Below are 27815 nucleotides of genomic sequence, written 5' to 3'. Positions count from 1 at the left end.
TGTTCATTTCTCAGCATTCTTCACAGTAACTACTCTTTTCTTCACTCCATTTTATTTTTCTACACCTTTCATTGTCTTACCTGTATTTTTCACCCCCCCCCCCCCCTTATGTGCAGTGCACTTAGCTTTTCACTCTTAACTCCTGAATGGTGATTAATCAGTAATATCTGACTTGCATATTACCCTTTCTTCCACCTTTAAGAGCTCAGGCTTTCAAATCCCATTTGATGCAGTCCCCAACAATCAGTCTTTCCTTCTCATCCCGTGCGGTAAGTCTCCCCTGACCCATGGTTCTGTGCGACTTTCTCGAAATCTACCACTTTTCCTAGAGCATTCCAGTCATTTTCATTCACCCCTCTTCCTTCCCCTTCAATCCTTCTGCCTGAAGAAGGTGGCAATGGCTCCAAAATCTTGCCCAATAACAACCTCCTTTTACGTGTGTGTTCTGTGCCGCTTGGTGAGTAGATCTTTATTTATCTATTCAGTTAAATTATGTAGACCATGTGATACATTTTAAGGAAAACACATGAAAAGTAAAAAACACAGAACACCAAAAATAGTGCACCACTGACCTCAAACAATGAAATCTTAATGTCATTTTCTGAAACAGCATTCTTTTCTGTTGTATGCAGCAGTGGATCCTCTCAAATCAATGAAGTCTTCACTATACTACTTCTTGGTAACGATGTTCATGAAGATCAAGAAACCCACCCAGGTAATGACTGCATATTCAGTATCACACTACTAGGAGATGGATCGGTATTTATATATCCCCAAGAGAATGAGGACAGATACAGGTAGGGGTGTGCGGAAACGACAGGGTAGAAGGAGGAAGAAGAAGAAGAAGAAGATATGAGGAATAAGAAATGAGTATGCAGTTAAATCCAAAACTCTCTGAACCCTTCTGCTAAGGATGCTAAGAAATGGGAGCAGGCTGATAAGATATTTGATTATGACAACACAAAAAAAAAGACTACAATGCTCTGCCATTAAGTCCATTAGAGGACCTTCAAACATTATAAATCAAATCCCAAGATGCTTCTTACAGAGCTATCTTCCACGAAACGATATGAACCAGCAACCAAAATGAAGATGATGTGCCTTCTGGACAGAGGAGCACAAACAAGCCCACTCCCAATGTATGAAGAAATTTTCACACAGAAGAAAGCAAATGAAGTTCAAAACGTTTAGAGTCGGATGTAATGAATGGGTGAGTAACAATAATAATATAATACCTTTTACACGTTTTTGTCATCCTTTCTCCAACATATCAAGTAATAATCTCCTAGACTTAAAAATAAATCTATAGGAAGAGATGTCATGTGTATATATAGTTTGATGTACAGACACATTTTATTCCTTTGGAATCAGTTATTGTGGGCTATGAATTTAAGGTGAAAGCTGACACAATGCTAAAATGAGATATTACTGAAAAAGTGTAAGTACATTTAGTTACCTGTATAGCGTCTAGCATAGCTCTAGGGAGCATTTCATCAACTGCACCCATGTCCTTGGAGAAACGATTCAACACTCGACCTTAAAAAGCAATTATTATTCAGTACATACAAACAATAGGAACAAAACTAATAAATACTCAACAATCACCACTAGCAAAGAAAAACAGATTACTGGCAACATCTTAATCAAGAAACAATAATAGCTTATCATAGCCGTTTCTACATGTTTTAATGTAGAATCAGTGAGAAAAACTGTTTTTAATCCAGTATGGAGAAAGAGAAAAAAACGAAAGTGCTGACTTAAGAGGTCATTGACTGTGCAGTTACAATGGTGAGCATGTTGATAGTGTGCAAATTCCAATAGGAGGAATATATGATGCCGAGATGAAAAGAATTTGAGTATCTGCCACAAAAACAGAGAAGTGCACACAGTAACTAGTTTTTCTGTCTATGAGATTGGGCTATGAAAGGTTCGATAATACAAGAATCAGGAAAGAAATGAAATAAGAAAAATAGCATCAGAATTGAAGTTATCACTTGATTATTTGGCAAAACATGGATTCATGTGTGTGTCACTGTGAATAAATGCTTTGAAGGAAACAGTGAGCTACAAATATTGTGAAATGAAAGTGTCGGTCTGTGTTCAACTGTTGTTCTAAGCAGAACACTGGTGCATAGATGTGTAGCATATGATACGACTCCTCTTGTGAGAGAACGGAACAGGAGGTGAGAGAAAATCGAGGAAAGGAGGCAGTGGATACAAAATATAAATATTAACCACTAAGTATTATTCCACCCTGGATATTACCTAGTGACATGGAGTTCAACCAGGTTTACAAATTTGCACATGTGCCAGTTGTGTTCATTCAGCGTGGTAAGCAGAAGCTCATTCTCCATGAGAAGTTCTGTTAACTATCTAATGAAAATAAAGCTACCTATCAAAACAATTTTAAACTCTGAAAAACTGAATTTTAGGAGAGGAAGACAAAGCTATACATACCTGATGGATTAGTGTCAAAGAAACGCATTGTTCCTTTCAATATAGTATTAAACATTCTATCATGAAGCCCCTGTGAAGAATTCATTGTAATTTTGAAGAAGACTAGGGATCTCAGTATAGTTATAGTTATACTTCCAATTATACATATAGTATATATGTATATATACTGATCTCTTGTGAAGAACATAGATCTGTGATAAATTGGATGATCATCATAATCTTTTAGAGTCAAGCTGGGATTATTTTTTTCTAAAAACTCTGAATCATTCCACTCAGTAGAAACATCAAGTCCCAGAATTGCTTCAGTTGTATTCAGAATGTCAAATAACGTAGTGTTTGAGAATGGATTCGACTCATCAAGGAGAAATTCAGCTTCAAAACTGGGAACAGAACTGCTGTTCGGCATATTATATGCATCCTGCTTGGCTATTAATTCCTTCCTTAGTTGCTCCTGGTTAGTCCTGGAAAACAACAGGAAGAAGATTATTCTAAAGTTTCTGCATTGTTAACAAAAAACTCATATATATATATATATATATATATATATATATATATATATATATATATATTAGAGACAGAGAGAGAGAGAGAGAGAGAGAGAGAGAGAGAGAGAGAGAGAGAACTATTATGTACTGATGCAGTACTTTTAATCTTCCAAGCAACAAGCACTGCATATCATTGTTAAATAACAATATGTCCATAACATTATGCTGCTGTTTCTGATTCCTACAGATACATGGTAGAGCTAGTGATGAATCGTATGCTTTAGTCCATGCCTTGCAGTTTATCAAGTAGGAGCTAATGTAACATGGTATCTGTTTTACAACCACATACCAACCACAGCTGCAAGTGTTTCATGGAATTCTAGAGGAAATGACAGGAGCACTAACCAGACTTTTAAGGAACATATGAAAGCTACTACACTACGAGGGTAAAGAAGCTTTCACATTAGGTCTGCTATAGCATAGATTTAAAAAGTTGAATAATGTGTATTTTATCAATTAATAGTCGTGAACAGTCATCAGCAACTATGATCAGCTTTCTCATACTACCACCACCCCTAATCTGTCTATTTATTGTGGTCTCCTTGCCTATGGGAGCAGCTTTCATTCATAAGATATCAGAAAAGTTGTACATACAAAGTAACTTAGATGCTGTGAAAACAAGACAATTTATGAATGCCTAGTTTTGGCTTAAATGTGTGGCATCAGGTTACTATACGTATCATTTTTAGGGATAATTTATACTGTGTCACCACTAAAATACTGTACCAGAACAACTGATTTCCACAAATATGCAAAAATCAAAATTTAACTATAAAAGTAAATATTTATATGAGTGTGTGTGTGTGTGTGTGTGTGTGTGTGTGTGTTTTCTTTCTGACATGCCCAAAAGAAAGACACTGTGAGGGATCAGCAGCTGTGACACACATTATGTAAATTGAAGGTGGAGTAGGAAAGGAGGGGAAAGGGGGGCAGGGGACAGAACAGGGGAACGAACAGTATCAGCTGCATCGGGACTTTGTGCGGAATCAGCAGTGATGAGTGAAGGTGTGTACCGGACCACAACCCAAACCTGTGACGATCTCCTTACTACGCATTTGTGTTAACCACTGCACCACCTGGACACACTGTACCACAAATGTGAAGACTATCTCAGCACGTTCCTCGGCTGACTCATATTCCCACTTAGTGCCACCTATCCACAGACCCATTCCTGTCTGCCGTGTTCATTAATTTTAGGTTCCTGCTGGGACATGGACAAGGACTGTGGATAGATGGCACTAGGTGGGAATGCGAGTCAAAAAGGGCGTGTGCCGAAATTGTACACACATTTGCAAGGAACACTACATTCAGGTGGTGCAGTGGTTAATGCAACTGTCTGGTGAGTGGGAGATCCTGGGTTTGGGTCTCAGTCCGGCATGCATTTTCACTTGTCGTTTATTTCACATGAAGTCCTGATGCAACTGATATCATTAATCCCTTCCCTTCCCTTCCCTTCCCTTCCCTTCCCTTCCCTTCCCTTCCCTTCCCTTCCCTTCCCTTCCCTTCCCTTCCCTTCCCTTCCCTTCCCTTCCCTTCCCTTCCCTTCCCTTCCCTTCCCTTCCCTTCCCTTCCCTTCCCTTCCCTTCCCTTCCCTTCCCTTCCCTTCCCTTCCCTTCCCTTCCCTTCCCTTCCCTTCCCTTCCCTTCCCTTCCCTTCCCTTCCCTTCCCTTCCCTTCCCTTCCCTTCCCTTCCCTTCCCTTCCCTTCCCTTCCCTTCCCTTCCCTTCCCTTCCCTTCCCTTCCCTTCCCTTCCCTTCCCTTCCCTTCCCTTCCCTTCCCTTCCCTTCCCTTCCCTTCCCTTCCCTTCCCTTCCCTTCCCTTCCCTTCCCTTCCCTTCCCTTCCCTTCCCTTCCCTTCCCTTCCCTTCCCTTCCCTTCCCTTCCCTTCCCTTCCCTTCCCTTCCCTTCCCTTCCCTTCCCTTCCCTTCCCTTCCCTTCCCTTCCCTTCCCTTCCCTTCCCTTCCCTTCCCTTCCCTTCCCTTCCCTTCCCTTCCCTTCCCTTCCCTTCCCTTCCCTTCCCTTCCCTTCCCTTCCCTTCCCTTCCCTTCCCTTCCCTTCCCTTCCCTTCCCTTCCCTTCCCTTCCCTTCCCTTCCCTTCCCTTCCCTTCCCTTCCCTTCCCTTCCCTTCCCTTCCCTTCCCTTCCCTTCCCTTCCCTTCCCTTCCCTTCCCTTCCCTTCCCTTCCCTTCCCTTCCCTTCCCTTCCCTTCCCTTCCCTTCCCTTCCCTTCCCTTCCCTTCCCTTCCCTTCCCTTCCCTTCCCTTCCCTTCCCTTCCCTTCCCTTCCCTTCCCTTCCCTTCCCTTCCCTTCCCTTCCCTTCCCTTCCCTTCCCTTCCCTTCCCTTCCCTTCCCTTCCCTTCCCTTCCCTTCCCTTCCCTTCCCTTCCCTTCCCTTCCCTTCCCTTCCCTTCCCTTCCCTTCCCTTCCCTTCCCCCTCAATATACATAAGTGTATATAATGTGTGTATGATCTTGCTTATATCTGTGCTGACATAACTTTGCAGTATACATTCTACCATTCTTGATTTAGCTACCTTATGAAAAACAGAACGGTCTAAAATGGCCTTACCAATATGTCACCCAGTAATCTGCCCCACTGGAAGCAATCTGTCCAAGCAGGAGCACAACAACCAGCCAGCAAAGTAGCAAACAACTTGATCCAGCCGTAAAGTAATCTTTGTAAAGAGTATTGCTCAGTTTTCCCTTTTCAAGCATTTCAGCTGTTTCAGTTGGCTCTTCCACCTCGTCATCCTCATCACCTTTACTCTGCAGAATGAAAACCATCTTAATTTCCCACTGTTCATCATAATACAACTCATTAATATTCATCATATTTATTTACTGCTGAAAATACACATCCATTGTTCCTTAAATCTTAAATAATATTATTTTGAACTTTATCAAGTCACTCAGATACAAATTTCAGCTGTACAAGGATTGATTATAATTCTATTCACTATGGTATCTTGAAAGGTAGCATTATCTCTGTAATAATACTTTTGGAGCTCGAGCTTTTAAAAGTAGAGGTCCAGTGAACTATAGCATTGCAAAGAATGATGATGATAAGTGGCTAATGGAAACAGATACAGGTCTTATCCCATCCTGGTATTATCTGTAGTCAGGTTGCCTTTATCACCTAGTTCTTTAGTAGAAATGGGAATGAGGAAAAGAAGAAGTTACAGGCTTTATCAACTGAGCACAATCTGTAGGGTGAATTAGACAATATGCACTACCTGGCATGGCAAAAGACGTGATCTTGTCATGGTAGTATACTTGGCTCCATTCCAATCCTTATTTCCAGATAATCACTAAATGCATCCCACTATTTTTACACACTCCACCCAGTAGGACCGTATTTTTGCAACAAAATATTTCAAACAATTTCAAACTAACAGTATAACGCTTTCATTTGAGTTTGGTTTCTTTTAGAAGAGCTTTTGGATGGCACATTGACTATAAAAAGATGTCTGTGTTAAAACCTGAATTAATTTATTTTATTAATTTATTTTATTTATTTATTTTTTACTTATTTTTTCTATCCATTTGAAGACAATATAGATTGTATGGATGTTGTCAGCAAATACATATATAGGTGATACAGACACACGGGTATATAAAAGTACAATTGCATTTCCTAAATATAAACTACAGTTATTTGTCTTCCTGTGTTTTATGATTGTACATGATGTACCACTGTTATTGAACATACTAAAGAAAGCTCCTAGTTACAGTACTTAATCAGTCACATTGCCTACTAAATTTTACCTACTTTCCAGGTAATCTTTGACAGACTAAAAACCCTTTTCTAACAAATAACTTTTTAGGCCATGTCTGAAGGCATATATTTTGTTTCTAACTTTTATATTCTGTGGAAGTGTTGAATAGTTTAAGTCCATTGTATAGTACAATATTCTGAGTTTTCGTTTTGTTTTTTCTGCTCAGATGTAGGTGGTGACTTCATCTGGTTTCATGTTCATGTAGGAAACTGTTCATTGGGTACTGATTTATGTTTTTCTTTATGTGAATCACTGTTTGAAAAATGTATTCACAGGGAACAGTCAAGATTCCCATAGATTTAAACAACTCTGTGCAATGCCTTCTCTTGTTACTATTTGTCATAATTCGGATGGCTCTTTTTTTGTAGTTTGAAGATTGTTTGCATATTCTGAGTATTTGTTCTCCAAAAGATTATTTCAAAACAAATGATTGAGTGCACATATGCAAAGTAAGTCGCTCCGGTGGATGAGTTACTACACAAAAGTTTTATTATTTTAAGGGCATAGCATGATGATGCTATTCGCTTTCCAAGGGCATTAATACATTCAGTCCATTAAGCACAGTAAGAAATCCAGACTCCTCATGAACCATTCAAAATTTCCCAGTGGTAATCTATATATAGTAAAATGAGATGTAGATGTAAGAGGAGTGTAAAAGATAAAGAACCCATCTTATAATATTCCTAGAATAAGTTTCATTTTCATATGGCTCTGTGCTGAGTAAGAAAGTGACTGCAAATCTGGAGGTCCATGGTTCAAAATTGATCACGTTCTATAATAATCAAATTATTCTTGTTACTGTGATTTGATATATAGCCTGTTTTATTTTTGAACAGAGTTTTTAAAAAATCCAAATCTTATCCTTCAGAATGTTGACAGCTTTTCTTTACCACACAAACAACAAAATCTTGAATGAAATTGTCATTCTGCAGCAGAGTATGCATTGATATGAAACTTCCTGGCAGATTAGAACTGTGTTACAGACAAACTCAAACTTTGGCTTTTAGCTTTTTGTGGGCAAGAGCTCTACCCACTGAGCTTCCCAACCATGACTCACAAACCATCCTCACAGCTTCGCCTGCCAAAGGCAAAGGTCCCGAGTTTGAGTCTCAGTCCAGCTCACAGTTTTAATCTGCCAGAAAGTTTCAATAAAATCCTGCTCCAAGGTAATAGAAGCAATTATATATACAAGAACCATACAACACCTGTCTCAAAGTACCTCAACATCAGTTTGGATTTCAAAAAGTTCTCTCCACATAATATGGTATTTTTCAGTTCACAAAGTAATTAACAAAATTTGGATGATAAAATACTGCCAGCGGAAATTTTCTGTAACTTGTCAGAAACATCTGACTGTGCAGTTCACAGTATTCTGTTAGAGAAGGTAAAATATTATGCTTACATGTTATTTTGCTGGTAACTGGTATTCACCTTCTCAAGCTAGAAGGATGTAGAGTATCGCATTAATAAAGTCTGAGTGTTCACAGTGAACCAGCATCTTCAGAATGAAGAATAATCATTACCAAGGTATCCCACAGATCTATATTGGGTATGCTCTTGTTCTTGTTTTATAAATGATCTTCAACCATAAACTCAAGAAGCAGTAGTTCTCTTTACAGACGATGGAACTATTAAATTCAAGCTCAAAAACAACTTCAAGAGTTGAAAAGTAAACAATAATTTCCAAAAAATTGATAAGTTGTGCTCTGTAACCCGACAGTTATTGAATTTAGATGAAGCACAATATACGCATTTTAGTAGTGGACAAGGTTTGACCGCACCATTAAAAATACTGCATGAGGGCCTGCATTATAGTAAATCAATGAATCAGAATATATCACATTCTTAGATGTTTACATTGACAAAAAACTGAACTGGAAGTCTCCTGTTACAGATCTCAAACATCTCGGCTCTGTAACTTCGGCATCATGGATTTAATCAGATTCTGGAGATTATGATGATGTCAAAATGTCAAAACAGTGGCTTACTTTTCCCATTATCATTCAATAATGTCTTATGGCCTCACATTCTGGTGTGACTCTTCATCAAGGGGAAATATGTAGCACAGAAGTGTGTAACAAGGAAAATATGTAGCGACTACTTCAAAACCTTGCATTCAGCTCGTCAAACAGTTTGGCATACTGACAACAGCCTCATTAAGTTAATTGTCCACAATCAATGACATCCTGTAAAGAGTAGCATTTATAAATATAAATATAATACTAGCTGGAAAAATTATTTAACCATACATTATTCTCCATTAGTCTGACACAGAAAGGTGTGAGGTATTAACCAATAAACACATCTGACTACCTGCCCAGTAATGTAAAGAGTTTGATGGATAGTAAAAATAACTTCAAACTCAAATCAACCAATCTCTCTCTCTCTCTCTCTCTCTCTGTCTCTGTCTCTGTGTGTGTGTGTGTGTGTGTGTGTGTGTGTGTGTGTGTGTGTGTGTGTGTGTGTGTGTGTGTGATCTGCATCCATCCATTCCATGTCCTCATGAGATGTCACAACTTTGATCTTCGGAATATGCCAATAACTAACAAACACTTTTACATGGAAGAAGCAGCACTTTAAATCATTAATTTCAAAATTTGAAACTGTGTGTTAATAGTAAATATTTAGGAAATTCTACAATGTCACACGAGTTCATGGTACATATTACATTTACTCGTCAAGTGGAGGCAGAACAGAACACACACACTTAAAAGACAGTTTTAATTGTTAAGTTTTCAGAGCCAGTGGCTCCTTTGTGTGTGTGTTTTGCTGCTGCTTGGTGAGTGTATTTTTTATTTATCCAATTAAATTATTTAGTCAATAATTGTTTTTATTGTTATGTTATATTTTCTGCTAACCTATTATCTACTTTCACCAATAGTGACTAATTGGAGAAACTTTGCATTGTGTCATATCATCATATTTTATCCAAAACATCTCCAGCACAGGAAGAACTACTACTTCTAAGCTTATACACAAGCTGTTGTTATAATTACTGTATCTTTGATGCCCCCATGGGAACAACACACAGAAGTGTGCTCAATATTCATGTCACCCAAAGCTGCTGTTTAGAACTGGATCATATTTCTGTATGTGTGTGCCAATTCATGTGTTTCCTCTGTTTGTGGTTGAATTGTAATATATCTTATTTTCTATTTACACTGCATTCTTACAAATGTTGAAGTAATCGACAGCTGCTGTCTCAGCGCCTCTCGTGATGATTTAATTGCTTCCTTTGTCTCTTCCTGGTTGTTAGCCAGCATATTTGCAAAATTCTTCTTGCTGAGAGTAAGTTCACTAAATGTGCCCTGGTCTTCTATTTTACCCTGTGAAAATTGGAGAAACTAATTTAAGTGAACATGTTTACCACAGAACTACTGCTAATGTACTGACGCACCACCGAAAATAACATAATGCAGCTGATTTATGAGGATCTGTAATTCATTTAGGCAAACAATTCTATGTCTTATCATTTGAAGCCAAACTATACAAACATTTTGCATAGTCTGATGTACTGTTTGTTCCTTGACATAAAATTGGAACGATTTTGTTGATGACTATGATTTTCATCATTACTTTATGACATCTGAACCAAAACCAAAAGGATTTTTAAAAAGGTAAGTAGTCTATGCTCTGCTGTACAATGAGGTGATGAAAGTCATGGGACAGTGATACGCACATACATAGATGGCAGTAGCATCGTGTACACCAGGTGTCAAAGGGCACTGCCTCTGTTGAGCTCTCATTTGTACTCGGGTGATTCATGTGAAGAGGTTTCCAACACGATTATGGCTGCATGATGGGAATTAACAGACCTGGAACGCAGAACTGTAGTTGGAGATGGAACACATGGGACATTCCATTTCAGAAATAGTTAGGGAAATAAACATTCTGAGATCCAAGGTGTCAGGATTGTGCCAAAAAATACCAAATTTCAGGCATTACCTCTCACCAAGGATAACACAGTGGCCATGCCTTCATCTATTGAGCAAGAGCAGCAGTGTTTGTGTAGAATTATCAATGCTAATACACAAGTAACCCTGCATGAAGTAACAGAAGAAACAAAGGTGGGACATACAACGAACGTATCCATTAGGACACTGAAGCAAAATTTGGCATTAATGGGGTATGGCAGCAGATGACTGATTAAGTGCTTCTGCTAGCAGCACGATATTGCCTGCAGTGCCTCTCCTGGGCTTGCAACCGTATCGGTTGGACCCTAGACAACTACAATATTATGGCCTGGTCAGATCAGTCCCGTTTTCAGCTGGTAATAGCTGATGGTAGGGTTAGAGTAGTGCAGACCCTGAAGCCACTGATGCAAGTTGTCAACAAGACACACCGCAAGCTGTTGGTGACTCCATAATGGTGCGAGCTCTGTTTACATGGAATGGTCTGGGTCCTCTGGTCCATCTGAACCTGTCATTGACAGGAAATGGCTATGTTCGACTACTCAGACTATTTGCAGCCATTATGGGCTTTGTGCTCCCAAACAGTGATTAATTTTTATGGGTGACAAAGCATCATGTCAGCAGATCACTATTGTTCGCAACTGGTTTGAAGAACATCCAGAACAATTTGATCAAATGATTTGGCCATCCAGATCACCCAACTTTTATTGCATCGGACTTTCACGGGACATAATTGAGAGGTTAGTTCGTGCAGAAAATCCTGCACTGGCATCACTTCCACAATTATGGGTGGCTATAGAGGCAGCATGGCTGAATGTTTCTGCAGGGGACTTCCAATGACTTGTCGAGTCCGAGCCACATAGAATTGCTGCATTACACCGAACAAAAGGAAGTTCGACACGCTGTTGGGAGGTATCCCATCACTTGTCATTTCAGTGTAAATTTTCTTTATAGTGTTTTGATTTATGTTGCTTCAACTACTGGTAATTTGATATTACCTAATTCTAATTCATTTTGTCACTTTTCAGAAACAAATCAAAGACTTCAAGTTGTTATTAAGTATTTACTTTTTGACAGGACCATCTCACACAGTTTTAACTTTAGTCTACTCCAGATATTTAAGAATATGATTTTGAGTTTGATTAGGTTTTATACCTGAATTTCCTTACATTGTTTAGGATTATAATGTGATCTGCATCCTTAAGGTACTGCAATTGGTGGGTAACCAAGATTCTTGTCTTTGTGCATAAGTAACCATTGATGCAGTCTTCATAAAGTTGTTTACCAACATGGGTGTCTACAGCAGAAAGTGGATCATCCAAAAGGTACAAGTCTGCATTTCGATAAACGGCACTGCAATAGAAAGATAATTTGTAATTTAAGTGTAGACTTCAACAGACAAATGTCAGTGACACTATTTTCATGGATGGTTCATATTACATTGTCAACACGTTACCACGCACTAATTTTTTCTACCTTTGATTGACAATTTATGAGCAATATTTCTTACGTTTGGAAAAGAAATTATATGATAACAGTGCTATAATAGTCTGTGGGAACAACAACTCATTAAGGTCCATGTTGCATCCAATAGCAGAGAAAAGAAACCAAAATTTTATTGTTATACCTTTCCTTTTAAGTCATTTGTTCAGTCTGTTCATTGTAACAGGCTTACATTCACTTGTATTTACCCGTGTGACATTTTTGCCAGCAATTTTGTTTTAATTTTGCTATAATAGTATCGAAATGTTTTTGCACCTACTTGTCCAAGTACAACTTCCCCACTCTGTTGACGTGCAACAAGCATGCTGAATTATCCCTACAGTGGTAACGTACAACACTATGTTCCCACTGAACAATGGACCATGAAACTGGACAATATTACTGTGACCTTTCACCCAACCACGTACTCTTTTTAGTGGATTAAAAGGTGTGATGAAAGATACAGAGCAGATTATTTGTGAGGTGAAAAGTGAGCGTCATTATGTTTCTCCTCCCAGAAGTGTCGGCAACACAGGGGAACACTTGCAACAAATCAATGTGGCACAACCTTTTGATCCTATTGACTTCAGTGAGTCAGATCAAATTACCCAGATAATTAAGATAATTAACTGTACCACCAAGGCTACAACCACACGCATTCCATTGTGCTTATGCACTGGAAACTGAGTGAACGAACACATTTCCTTCCCCATGTGGAACCCAACTGGCTGAGTTGCATGAGAACAGTTACAGTTTATCTCCTGCACTGTGCTTATTCAATGAAGTTCTGTACAGTCATACCACCAGATCACATAATCTAGTGCCACAGGAACACCATTTCAGTGATGTTCTGCAATATGTGAACTATTTTTAGAAAAATGACGGGAAGTTGCTACTCGGTATATAGTGGAGATGCTGAGTCGCGATAGGCACAACAAAAATATTCACACAATTATAGTTTTCGGCCACTAAGGCCTTTGTCAGCAAAAGACACACATACACACACAAACTCATGCAAACAACTTGCACACACGTCTGCAGTCTGACAACTGAAACCACACTGCGAGCAGCAGCACCAGTGCATGATGGGAGTGGCGGCTGGATGGGGGTAAGGAGGAGGCTGGGGCAGGGAGGGGGAGGGATAGTATGGTGGGGGTGGTGGACTGAAGTGCTGCAGTTTAGACGGAGGGCAGAAGAGAAGGTGGGGAGGGTGGGGTGGGGTGGGGGGTGGGGAGGGTAAGTAGCAAACAGGAGAGAAATAAAAAGAAATTAAAGACTGGGTGTGGCGGTGAAATGACGGCTGAGTAGTGCTGGAATGGGAACAGGGAGTGGGCTGGATGGGTGAGGACAGTGACTAACGAAGGTTGAGGCCAGGAGGGTTATGGGAACCTAGGATGTGTTGCAGGGAAAGTTACCACCTGTGCAATTCAGAAAAGCTGGTGTTGTTGGGAAGGATCCATATGGCACAGGCTGTGAAGCAGTCCTTGACATGAGGGATATCATGTATGGCAGTGTGTTCAGCAACAGGGTGGTCCACATGTTCTTGGCCACAGTTTGTCAGTGGCCATTCATGTTGACAGACAGCTTGTTGGTTGTCATCCCTACATAGAATGCAGCACAGAGGTTGCAGCTTAGCTTGTAAATCACATGATTGGTTTCACAGGTAGCCCTGCCTTTGATGGGATAGGTCATATTAGTGACTAGACTGGAGTAGGTGGTGGTAGGAGGATGTATGGGACAGGTCTTGCATCTAGGTCTATTACAGGGGTATGAGGCATGAGGTAAGGGATTGGGAGCAGGGGTTGTGTAAGGATGTACGAGTATACTGTGTAGGTTCGGAGAACGGAATCCTTCCTAAAAACCCAGGATCCTAAACCCCTTACCTGGTTCAGATTCATTGATGACATCTTTGCTATCTGGATTGAAGTTGAGAACAGCCTATCCACATTCCACCAGAACCTCAACAACTTCACCCCCGTTTGCTTCAACTGGTCCTACTGAACCCAACAAGCCACCTTCATAGATGTTGACCACCTCAGAGATGGCTATGTCAGTACATCTGTCCATATCAAACCTAGTAACCATTAGCAATACCTCCACTTCGACAGTCTACACCCATTCCGTACCAAGAGGTCCCTTCCGTACAGCCTAGCCACCCATGGTAGTTGCATCTGTAGTGACGAGCAGTCCCTCTCTAAATATACCAATGGTCTCACTGAAGCTCTCACTGACCGTAGCTATCCTCCCAACCTTGTACAAAAACAAATCTCCCATACCTTATCTTTTCAGTCTCCCACCACCTCCTGAAGTCCCACAGATAGTTTATATAAGCACTGACTGAAATGTGTTTTGTGATTAGACCAATGTTGAACTTGGTATGTTAGTCTTATATTAACGATATTATTCCTGCTCGCTGCATTTATTAGGAAATGAAAGTTTGCTTGTGTTTCTGATATGTTGCTCAACAGAACTGAATTTTCATTATTTAAAATGTTCAAAATAAAGTTTCAGTACAATAGACACACACGATAGACATGAATATAACAAAGCAATTGATGTGACAGTAGACATTTAGACACTTGATAACAGATTTCAATTATTTTTAGAAGTCAATGAATGAAAAACAAAACTGCTACATAAAGAATGAAACAATAGGGCTGCAAGTAAGAAAGTGGATAATATACAAATATACTTGTATTGTGTGCAACGGTACTTAGATTTTACATTTCAGAAGAAAGAGTTGTTAGTCCAATAAACATATACAATGCTGATTTATTGCTAATAGAAGATCTTGTGTGTTCCATAGAAATGTTGTATTGAATCCAAACATTCTACTACTTGTTTCATGCGTGGCCCATCATCAGACAATCTGTTAAAAAATATACAGGGTGTCCCACTCAAACCTCCCTGATTTCAAGAACCCAGGAGAGAAAAACCACAGTAGATATGATGATGAAAAATGCACTACAGTGTAGAGCATCCCAAAGAATTTGTAGTCCAATGTCAGAAGTGCCAAGTATTGTCACCAGAGTGCAGCACGGTCGCATGAAGTGAAAATGGTGACTCCACAGCAGCATACACAAGCAGTATACACAAGCAGTAGTGTGGTTTGCAAAATCAAAATTGCCGATTACTGTGCAAATAAATCATCATTGTTAGGTTATGAAGATGGCGGCTGCAGGTGTAACACGTGTTAAGTTCAGCTCGCAAAATTTAGTTGAATTCGAAGGTGCTCTCGCAGGTGGTGTTGTTTAGTACCAGTGGAAATTGTGTAAACAAGTGTTCTGTGCAGTAGTGCTATTTTTTTCCTGTGTTCTACAAATATCTACGCTGGAGAAAATGGTAAACAGGAGAGTCTACAGCAACGCGTCCAGCAGTGGGGAAGCAGCAGGTGCGGTGGGCCTGCTCTTGGCGGAAGGTGCGGCCGCGGCTCCCGGTATAGCGGAGCTGGTCCGCTCTGAGGTAAGCGCTGCGCTTTATCGCAAAGACAATCTTGATCTGATAGCAGACACTATATCAGATACAGTAACGGCAGCAGAATTGGCCAAAATGCGTGAAACTGTTGAGGCCAATACTGCCAAAATTACAGCATTAAAAAAATCTGTATCTGAATACGAGAAAAAGGCTCGAGAGTTAGAAAAACTACCTGCCGCAACAGACAAGCTAGTACAGTACCAAAGGTGAAATAGTCTATGACTGTTTGGAGTAGCAGAAAATAAGGAAGAAGACACAGACAAACTGCTTATACAGGTTGCATGTGAAAAATTAGGCGTTGGAGTGAATAAGGCAGACATTGACAGGAGGCATCAGGTGGGATGAAAACTACCAGGTGCCACCAAACCTCGTCCCAATAGTAGTTAAATTTGTCCCATACCGAAAAATGGCGGAGATCTTTACCCAGAAGAAGAGGTTAGCAAGGACAGGGCTTACAATAAGGGAAAATCTGACACATGAACAGCTAAAAATTTTAAACAGTGCCATATCCCATTTCGGTCTTCAGAATGTGTGGACTCAGGATGGCAGAGTAATCATTAAGACAGCAGCTGGAAAGAAGACAGTCACAAACATGACAGAACTGAATAGTATTAAGTGAAGCTACTAGAGCCGAAAGTGCAAACTTAACACCATTTGCAAATTGTAACATCCCTATACTCAGATATACTGTCTTGTAATTGTATTAACTTTTTAATTATCCCCATATTTGTACCTTTAACTAATTATTTTTGTACTTGTATGAACTTTGTATTATTTTTTGTACCTGTAGTTCTAACGTTTACTTAATTTTAGTTACTGCTAATTTTTTTTTATTTGCTCAGTTTATTCTCTTTCATTCTGTAATAGTACCACTGCAATTATTAGTGTCTCCCTTAGTTCATTATTCACCCATCTCTTCGGTTTAAATTGTTCATAACAAAAATCACTATCAGCATCACTTTACTAAATTTCAATCTAATTGAAGCTTCCTACGATAATCAGAATCAGTATCACTTTACTAAATTTCAATCTAATTGAAGCTTCCTACGATAATCAGAATCAGTATCACTTTACTAAATTTCAATCTAATTGAAGCTTCCTACGATAATCAGAATCAGTATCACTTTAGTAAATTTCAATTCAATTCTAGCTTCCTACGATAATCTATTAGTTATTAAGCTTACTTCTTTCAGCTGGAAGCATCGGCCTTTTAAATCACTCTCCCTTTCCTTATTTCCACACTAATTACATTTCACCTCTTACGACAGAGGATACACAGTGACACACAGCCGCTCACTGTTTTGGTCATATTCTCATTGCACCGAATACCACTGCTCCATTTTCTATACCCCTGCAACCTCAGGAAATCTCTTGCGATCGCCTTTCTTTCGGCACTCGCGGAGTCACAAACAGGGCGCGCAAAATCTCTGACACCCCTGTGTTATGTCACTTGGCAGAAGCACCGGCCAGTGCCCCCTGCGGCAGGTAGTGCCTAACAAAGGGACAAATCAGTCTGCCACCCTACTCCAAGCTGCCCAGCGGAACCCGTCAGAGCTTTTAGTAGCGCACTGCAACATCCAGTCTTTACCTGCACATTACGAACAATGTAGCTTCCTCTTCAACCAACTAAACTACCATGTAATCCTCTTATCTGAAACATGGTTGAAACTACACATATCCTCTGCATCTATTCATCTCTATTTCTTAGGGCAGACAGATCAAAAAAGCGAGGTGGCGGGGTCGGCGCATATATACGAACAGATCTCAAAGCGAAAGTCTTATGTACGTCAAACCCTGCTGAAGAAAAAGAGGCTGAATTCATGTTCACTGAAATAAATATACAAAGTCTGAAGTTCTTGATTGGTGTCTTGTACAAGCTGCCAAAAATAAGCTCAATGAGTTCCTTTCAGTCGGAATTACATTCACTTCAGTGTTAATACAACGTGTCATCGTAATGGGTGACTAACACAGACCTGCTAAGAGAGACTCCCTCCACAATGAACCTAAGATGATTTTTTAGCTGCAATAGCACGAACATTCTTCCATTACAACCTACACACCATATGGTGCACAGTCATACTCTTATAGACGTAATTGCAACGAAAGAGACTGACAAAGTAAGAGATGTTGGTCAAACATCGGCCCCTGGCCTCTCAGCACATGATGTAATATTCCTGGCCTACTCTGAGCAGCCCCCAAGGATCAAATCGCGTTACATAACTTGTAGGAACATGAAACGTATTGGCTTGACACTAACAGCCGATTGCTCAGAAATCTCATGGCATCAAATAATCAGAGAACCTACAATAGATGGCAAAATTAATGAACTTTGTGATAAACTCACTGCCCTCTATGACAAACGTGCACCTGTACACACAATCCGCATAAAAAAATCTCCTGCTCCATGGCCGACAGCTGAATTACGTAAAATGATTAATAATAGGGATGCTGCCCACAGGCGTTTCAAGGCAGATCCGAAACCCGAGTGTTTCGAAGAATATAGAAAGCTACAGAACAGAGTGAAATAATGCATTCACAATGCTAAAATCAGCCACCCTTGCTCCCTTGTATGCAGCGATCTGACGCCCACGACTCAATGGAAGAACCTACGTAGCTTGGGGGTTGGAAAGGTAAAATTGGAAACAGCTTTCCATGTCTCAGCTGACAAATTAAATGAATTCTTCTCTGCACCTCTGAATACCCACACAGCTGATAATTACCGTCCACAAGAATCCCCTAACTGCATAACTAACAACGATACATTCCACCTAAAACACGTAACAATAAATACGTCAAGAAAAGCAATAGTGAGAATCTCTTCTAGCGCGATAGGCAATGACAGTATCGGTATAACCATGATTAAGAATGTTGCCGATATCTTAGTACCTGTCTTAACTGACATACTTAATTTTTCCCTCATGAACGGAATATACCCCACTGCATGGAAAAGAAGCATAATTTGACCCATCCCTAAGATCGAAAACCCGCAACTGCCTAGTGACTACCGACCAATTAGTATACTGCCTGCTGTTTTCAAAGCACTTTAATATATATAAAATCACTGAACACCTGTATGAATTCAGCCTATATGACAAATTTCAATCCAGTTTCCATAAACATCACAGCACAAACACTGCTATAATTAAAATAACTGATGACCTGAAATATGCCATCGACAGCCGAAAGGCACCAATATTGACGCTACTAGATTTTAGCAAAGTTTTTGATACTGTTAACTCTGACATATTGCTCAGAAAACTGCAACAGCTTAATTTCTCAGATAGTGCAATGAGATGGTTTGCAAGCTACTTAAAAGACCGACAGCAATGTGTTGTCTGCAGAAATGAAAAATCTTCCTGGAAACATGTCTCCTCGGGAGTGCCACAAGTATCAGTGTTAGGACCACTTTTGTTTTCTTTAAATGTCAACAATATTTCATCAGTTCTGTCCTCCTGTAAATATTATTTCTATGCTGATGACCTCCAGCTCTACCTAAGCGTCAGACCCAAAGATATAAACACTGCAATCGCTCAGATGAATGATGATCTGTCTTCAGTAGTGACATGGACGAAAAACCTGGGGCTTAAACTAAATGCAAAAAAGACAAGTAATCTTAATAGCACATCAGAAATTAATAAGTTCAGATTTCCGCAAACAGCTGCCTCCTATTCTGCTCGACAATATTCCAATACCGTATCAGAAAACAGTTAAGAACTTGGGTGTAACTTTGGATGAGCATCTCAACTCGGCGGAGAATACAGTCGCAGTGTGCCGGAAGATGTCCATTTTTCTCTATGCTCTCAAAAAGTTTCGGAACGTATTTCCACAGGACTTGAAATGCCAGCTCGTGCAAGCACTCGTTCTACTGAACCTCCACCATTGTGATGTAATTCAACGAGGCATGAGTAGTGAAAACAACTGACAGCTAGAACCAACTATGAATGCCTGTGTGCGTTACACCTGCAACACTCACCGATATGATCATGTTAGTGCTTCATACTCTCAGCTAGGGTGGCTGTGGCCGGACAAATTTCATGACTACCACACCATGTCTACTTCACCGACTCCTCATTGCGCAAGCACCCCACTATCTTGCTTCAGGGATTAAACACCTTTCATGCCATCACAAAACAAAAAACTTTTGCAAACTCCTTCTCAGTTGCCGCTGTCCGCCTCTGGAACAAACTGCCATTTATCTTGCACAAAATTCAATCCCCTGCTGTTTTTAAGAACAAGCTGAAGCATTTCCTACTATCATCCTCATAGTGTTTTCCACAAAATTAATGCACAAGGCCAATTCTCTCCTCTGTCAAATAGCAAAGCTAGTGTATCTTGCTCCTTTCTCTTCTTCCTCTTCATCTATCTTTAATAACCACTCAATCTTATTTTGCTTTATATTTCCTTAATGATGTTACATAATGTCTCTATTCTTCTCCTCCCTTCACCATCAGTGTCCCTCATACTTCCTGCTGCTAGCACTCCTATCTAAAATCTGTCTCTTTCATAATGTCGAATTATAACAGTACTTATCTATTAATATAAACTCTATATGTATGTATTTTTCCAAGTGTGCCTTTGTAATTGTTTATTTAACTTTTTGTACTAGGTGTAGTTTAACATGCCTACTAAAACATATGAATGTAAAATAAGTAGAATGCCTGGTTAGATGTAAGAGGGCCTGATGGCCCTAATCTTGTCAGGTTAAATAAATCAATAAATAAATAAAAATAAAAAAATTGTGTGTACGAATGTGATCTATGTGATGTGAAAACAATTTAGGAATGGTATAGGAAATTTCTGGGAACAGGAAGTGTTCTGAAACATTCTGGCAGTGCATGTTACGGAGTTTCAGAAGAGTCAGTGGAGTACATCAGACAAACGTTTCTCAGAAGCCAGTGTAAGTCAGTTTGTCAAGCATCTAGGCCACTTGATGTAACTATCAACATTGGATCATATAGTTCACCAGCATCTTCATATGTGTGCTTATAAAGTGCAAATTCTGCAACATCTGACGCCAAATGACAAACCACACAGACAACAATTTGCTGTGGATATGCTGCAGCGTATTGATAAGGATGTCAGCTTCCTCGAAAGATGTTTGTTCTCAAATGAGGCAACCTTTCCTATATCTGGAAGGGTTAATAGGCACAATGTTCTGATTTGGGGTTTGCAAAATCCGGACGTTGCCATCGAACATGTTCGTCATAGCCCTAAACTAAACGTCTGGTGCAGACTAATGGACGACAGGATTGTTGGACCATTTTTCTTTGCGGAACAAACAGTGAATGGGTCTTTGTATCTGGTCATGTTGGAGCAGTTTGTCTACGCTCATATACAATACTTGAAACCCAACATCATTTTTCAACAAGATGGAGTTCTGCCACATTGGTTAACAGATGTTCCCAAGTTCCTGGGTAGGACATTTCCCAATAGTTGGATCGGATGCAGAGGACCCACTGCCTGGCCATCATGTTCACCTGACATTACGTCGCTTGATTTCTTAATGTGGGGATTCATGAAGGACCACGAGTATGCAACTCAAGTGGACGATATTCCTACATTGTGATATCTTATCGCTAATGCAATTGCAACAATAATAGAGGAAATGTCACATAGAAACTGGCAAGAAATTGAATATAGACTCTATATTCTTTGTGCTACAAATGGTTCACATATAGAGGTGTACTGATGATAAATAAATAAATTCTTTGAGATGCTCAACAATGTGGTGTATTTTTCATTGTCGTTTCTACTGTGGTTTCAAGACTGTTGAGGACTGGACCAGACTAGATTTGAAAACGTAACTTAAAGGAGGAAGACAGAGTAATATGCAAGACAGAGATTGCTGCTAAATAGCATGCACGATTTGAGTGTGAAAAGCTAAATGCATTGCACATAAAGGAGGGAAGAGGACAGCGAAAAATAAACAGATCAGCAAATGAAAGATGTAGAGAACTAAAATGGAGTGAAAAAAAGGAGTAGTTACTATGAAGTAGTTGTATGTATTTTACTGTACTATATGGGTTGTCCCCATTAACACTGAATTCTGACCGTATTCAGTGTCTCTCATGGCTACTGGTAGCCTTTTTGTTACTTAGTGTAAATTTTCTCATATTTGACATTGTTTGGAGCACCAAGTTTGGCACGCTATCTGGCAAGCATTCTGTTTACTTTGCTCTGGTTATCACGAACTGTTCACTTTAGTTTTCATGTTCAACAATAGTACTGGACTGTTTTCTCTGTGAAATCTCATGCACTGTACGTCACTGCTAACGCTACTTTCTAATTATGTACACCGGTATGCATTCTGTAAATTTGTTTGTCACTTGTTTTGTCTTACTGTGTGGCCCGTGAAGTGTTTTTGTGCTCATGATGTATATATTTTCTAACAGACTGTCTGATGACGAGTGTAATAGGACACCCTCCTCTAGCAATATTTTTCCTCAACAGTAGTTGCCAATATCAGTATTATTTTTCGAATTTTGGACATGTCAATATTATCTCAGTTGTTTTCCTGGAAACTTTCTTATAATTCTAGACACAGTATGCTGTCTTTCAAGCTAAAATTTATGAAAAAGAATTACTTTACAAAATATTTAAGTTCCAATATTATAATCAATAAGTACTAGTTTTGAATGTGCAGTTAAAATTAGTTTTTTCAGAAACATTTGAAATTACAAATTATTTGCACACTTAAAATTTCTGTAATTAATTACCCAATCCTGTACTGTTTACTATGTTTATTTCTGGATTCATTTATGAAGTAATAATCAAAATTAATAACATAATGAAAACTTGTAGGAATTCATTCGTTAAGAAAAACTGTAAACCCTTTGGAATATTGTTACTTCTGCAGAGAGAGAGAATCTTAAGATTGCCTCTGATCTATCGGATGTATTTTGTATAATAGGTGCGAACAATGTAATTTTGCTTAATGTGAAAAATTGAAATATTGTATGATACACTAAAATGTGAGAAAAGCAATGGAAAATATATTTACATTAAAAAAATTCTAAAACAACAATCTTCTAATTTATTTAGTTCAAACCAATCATCAGGACTACGTTAGATTTTCAGCCTCAAGTATCAGACTCCTATCTATACATGACAAGTTGAGTAAACTTTAAAGTTTATTGTAATCTTTGTTCCTCTCTAATCTAAAAAAACTGCTTCTTGATTACTTTGACTGGTCACTGTTTAATGAGGACAATGGATGGATGGATGGATGGATGGATGGAGGGATGGAGCTAGCTAGCTTACATGGGCCATGCTCGGAATGCGTAATAATGAGTTTAGATTCAATACAACAGTTTTATGGAACACCAAAGATCTGTTATTAGCAACCAATCAGCATTATATATGTTTAGTGGGTTAATCAAAGGTCACATACCTCACGTGCAACTTTAAGCTGCAATTGCAAGGGAGTAGAAGACGGTAGTGGTGGTGGTGGACGGAGGAGGAGGAGGAGGAGGAGGAGGAGGAGGAGTACTGCATTTACATTCTTGTGAGCCAAAAGAAAATACTACAAATACAAGTGTGTTAAACTAAGATTTACCAAAATGACAAAGCTACATAAACCCACCACACTGTAATAGTTTTACAACTAATTAACACAATTTCAGAATTAAACGATAACAACTCACCGTGCAAGGTTTATTCTTGCTCTCTGACCACCGCTCAGAGCTACACCTCTTTCTCCAACAATTGTTTTATCACCATGGGGAAAAAGTTCAAAATCTCTTGTAAGTGCACACGCTCTTACGACTTCACGATACTTTTTTGAATCATATGGTTGTCCAAACAAAATATTTTGCCGTACAGACCCAACAAACAACCATGGATCTTGGGACGCATATGAAATCTTCTCATCAGCACTTATTGAACCGCCAGTAATTGGAAGTTCACCAAGAACTGCATGAAGCAGAGAGCTCTAGAATAAAAATATTAGAGCCTATTTATATAGAATAACTGACAGTTATTATTGATTAAGAAGCTTAATAAAACAAAAAAAGAACAAATTTAATTTATAGCTCCTTACTACAGCAAACTCAGTTCACTGGAGAAAATCTTAACAATATACATAACATTTAAAACAATTTGTTGCTGTTTATGAAGATAAATATATACAACAACAACATTCATATGTAATTTATGGAACTCAGAGTACGTAACTGAGACTATCATGAGATAGGAGAAATGGCATTACAATAGATGTTTTTAATAAACCTCATGAAATAAGATTAAGGTTTTTTTTAGTTTCTCGTGTATTACTGTTACGCATTTTTTTGGCATAAAAATATTGAATGCTTGATGCTTCACAGCTTTCAGATATTTATTAAATGACATTATCTATACACCATGAGCTGCACAACAAATGTTTTATTTTCCAAAACTAGTTTTCAGGTTTATAACCCATCATCAGTGGAATCTGATACAGAGGAACAAACAGCTGCATGAGCATCGATTTCTTCAAAATGATTGCTGTACATATGTATTAGTAATGTAAGTCTACTTACATTAGACACTCCTACACCAATGACATTGCTTGTTAGGTAATACGACAGGCTCTGAAGTATGTTCTATAAAATAGTACTCACTTTGTCATTTATGTTACTGGTTCAACAAAATAGTCATATTGCATAAAGACAGAAATGACATGTCGAGTAATCGACATTGCCTGTCTCTGTTTCTAAGACCATATTTACACATGTCTGTGACATGCATTCATATAAATATGTTAATCACAATTTTTGACAGATATAATATGCAAAATGTGCAAGATTGCAAGTATGTTCTCTGAACCTTGTTTCAAAGATTCTCCATGTCTGCCCAACATAAAATTTATCACGATCACTACATGTTACTTTGTACACCCCTAAATAAGAAAGTCATATACTATCAACATTACGTAGATGACACATTAGTCTTGTTTGATGGCACTCTTGATGAAGCCGATACGGGTTACCAATGACTTCATCAGTTACATTAGACCATCATCTTCACCATAATATATGAAGGAAATGGAAGTATTAACTTTCTGGATGTGACAATTAAAAGAGGAAGAGAGACACATGTTTTCGACATATGTGGAACACCTACTACATCCGACAGCATAATTCACAGCAGTTCTTGCTAGCCACAATCCCATAAAGCATTTTATTTCCACTCAGCAATTGACAGGTTAGTCAAATATCCTTTAAGTGAGGCGACTTAACGCCGAATTACATACAGTGGAGAAGGTAACACTTCAAAATGGTTATGACCCGGAACTAGTTATGAAACTATACACAAGAATCAGAAAGAACTGTAAGACTAGGAATCTAATTACATTAGAAATGAGCACACAAGCAGAAAAAGCTAAGTTTACAACCTTACCATACAGAGGTAACTTTTGACGAAGTAAGTCATTTGTTTCAAAAACTAGACTTCAAATTGACTTCAGGCCAGAGAACAATGTAAGACCATGTCTTATAAACAGTACTGATAATAGCCAAATATTTAACATGTCAGTGGTGTATGAAGTAGCATGTAGCGATTGTGATGGAGTTTATGTTGGGCAGACAGTGAGAGCCTTTGAAATGAGGTTTAGAGAACATACTAATGTTAGTGAAGCCAATTCCTCAACATTCAATGCTCATTTAAGGGAAAACAAATATTATGCTAATGTAGTTAACAAAATCATCATCGTTCTCCACAAAGCAGGAAAATGCAGATTATTATATATTTCAGAAGAGATTTGCACACACACGCACGCACGCACGCACGGACGCACAAAGAGAGAGAGAGAGAGAGAGAGAGAACAAAATAACCAGACAACATGCAAATTAACAAACAGTTACAGACTAAGATGTATAAACAAAATTTCAACAGTGTTTTAACCAAATAATTTTTGTTTGGAGTCTATTCCCTGCAAGTATAATTGTTTAATTTGATACGGTATCTGACTACTTTGCAGTCTTATTCCTTTTTATATATTCTATCTTCACACGCTGGTTGCCAAAAATTGTGATTTACATAATTATATGAATGCAGCTAACAGACAAATAGAAATATGATCTTAGAAACAATGAAGGACAGGTAATGTAGACTCTGACTTGTCAATCCTAAGTTTCTTCTATATGACAGTTATGTCAAAATGTATCAGGAATTTCTTGGTTCAAAAAAATTTACCAACAGCCATTTGTGAACGGGAATCTGTTGTATAATGATCGGATTTACAATTCCAGTTTTATGGCATCATTCAATAAGATTGTTAATATGATAACAGTGTATGAGGCCTGAAGATGGCAATATTAAGTTGCCAAAACTGGTAGCATTTGAGATATAAAATAAAATAAACCAAAACATACGGCTCTTGGTAAAGTTTTTTGAGTCAAGAAATATGTACCAGCCAACGTCCCCCACGCCATAATGGACCAACAGAGACTGATTATCAAGAATTGTCACTGTCTGAAGTTTGGCAGCTAAAACGTACATGACAAGCTATGTAGTATGTTACAGAACATACTTCAGATCCTGCCATATTAAATGACAAGCACGTCATGTATCCAAGGTTCTTGGGTGTCCAGCCAGATCCAATCGTCGAAGTTCCACAATATTTCGGTGAATAACCGTTCCACCGTCATTAGGTGGTGCTGATGGAATTCCATCAGCACCGCCTGATGATGGCGGAACGGTTATTTGCCGAAATATCGTGGAACTTCGATGATTGGATCTGGCTGGACACCCGAGAACCTTTGATACAGCACATTCACCGGGAAAGCCTCAGATCAGACAAGCACATCATTGGTACAGAAGTGCATAATTAAGTGAGGTGTCCAGATGCAAACTGCTGTAAATCCACTTTCTCGAAAATGAGTTAGTGCCACCATTTTGTTCTTTGTACTGCCATCTATCTATTACGCTCTTAAAACACGAACAAAACAGCTTTTTTCTCCCCTAAAATGTACCTTGAAAACGGTCTACAGATGCAAAGCTCTGTCTTTCCACTTCTGGTTGCAAAGCAAAACTGAGTGAATCCACTGTATGATAAAGAAGGAGAACTTTGTGTATCCTTAGCATGCGCCATTATTAAAAAGGTTTGAAGATGCAAAACCTGCTTTGTACACATTATGTATTTTGTCCAAATAATACAGCCTTCCCAGCTTATTACTTCATGAACTTTACTTTTAAGCCTATGGATGGCAATTTGTCAAGTTGTCCCTACTGCAAACTAACGTGAGACAAAAAACAGTAGCACATCAACTGTTACCTAGCCATATTGGTGCGTTTTTCGTAGCTTGGCTTGTTTGTGAGTGCATGGAGGGTGTTTGTGCTATTGCTATTTGGATAAATTATGAAGAGTGCTTTATCATTTCCTCCGTAGTCATGGATATTGCTGATGGAAGACATGTACAATCAGTTCCAAAAGAAAAAGGCCGTAAAAATCGCCAAATCCTTCCAACTGGAAGAGGAACAAAGCAAAACGTATGAGGTAACATTTAGTCCGATACCCTAGTATTTTGTGCTATTTCACTGCATGGAAACAATAATAACTTCATTACCAACATTTCTGTAAACAGTAATGTTACACTGAGATGTTTTGGGTTTGTGTCAACATAAATTACGGTCATTTCATATGGCTGCAGTCAGGAACAATTTCCTTGAATGAGCAGTGCATCATTGATTTTATAATCAATTATTTAGGAAAACGAGGTACAGTATATGATTTTTTTAATGCATTATCCTAGCTTTCTCCTTATTAGTACTGTTCTCTGATAGATGTTCCGCCAGTGGGTTTCCAGTTCGTCCCCACTGCAAGCACGCAGCTTCATCAGTATACCAGTGTGCAAGAGTATCAATGCAGGATATAAGGAGATAACATCAGGAATTTTAAAGCTGCAGACAAAATTAAACAGGGCGAGTTTATAATTATACACACATCAGTCAAATCTCCGAGGAGTCATCCGAGTGAAGCAGCAGATACCAGGAAAAACATAAAAATTTCAATCAGATACTGTTTGCCCATCTGAAAGCGGTAAACCAAACTCAGCAATTGCGTGTGTGCCAAAAGATGTTTACTAGTGTTCTTGGCATATCAAGAGCGAGAATACAAAGAGTCTGTAGATGGCACTTACAGACAGGAGAAGCTCCAAGTGCAAGACGAGGTGGAGACCAATTGGCGAACATTTATCAAG

The 27815-nt window shown here is 38.8% G+C and overlaps 1 protein-coding gene across 2 annotated transcripts in view; it reads right to left on the bottom strand.

Annotated features, from left to right (window-relative positions):
• Nucleotides 1–27815, bottom strand: part of LOC126235666 (ATP-binding cassette subfamily C member 4-like) — a 297379-nt gene that overhangs the window by 58334 nt on the left and 211230 nt on the right. For both annotated transcript variants that reach the window (XR_007544798.1, XM_049944389.1), the window contains exons 10-15: nucleotides 23283–23569; nucleotides 11853–12036; nucleotides 9946–10098; nucleotides 5566–5762; nucleotides 2458–2918; nucleotides 1457–1536 (exon numbers count right to left, since the gene is read on the bottom strand). Coding sequence is in view for 1 of the 2 variants with exons in the window: in XM_049944389.1 (XP_049800346.1) it covers nucleotides 1457–1536; nucleotides 2458–2918; nucleotides 5566–5762; nucleotides 9946–10098; nucleotides 11853–12036; nucleotides 23283–23569 (1362 nt within the window). In the remaining variant the exon portion in view is untranslated. The remainder of the gene's footprint in view (nucleotides 1–1456; nucleotides 1537–2457; nucleotides 2919–5565; nucleotides 5763–9945; nucleotides 10099–11852; nucleotides 12037–23282; nucleotides 23570–27815) is intronic.

The sequence above is a fragment of the Schistocerca nitens genome, chromosome 2 (assembly GCF_023898315.1).
Source record: "Schistocerca nitens isolate TAMUIC-IGC-003100 chromosome 2, iqSchNite1.1, whole genome shotgun sequence".
Classification (NCBI taxonomy): domain Eukaryota; kingdom Metazoa; phylum Arthropoda; class Insecta; order Orthoptera; family Acrididae; genus Schistocerca; species Schistocerca nitens.
The sequence above is the reverse complement of the archived record's forward strand: the minus strand, read 5'-3'. Positions and strand labels throughout refer to the sequence as shown.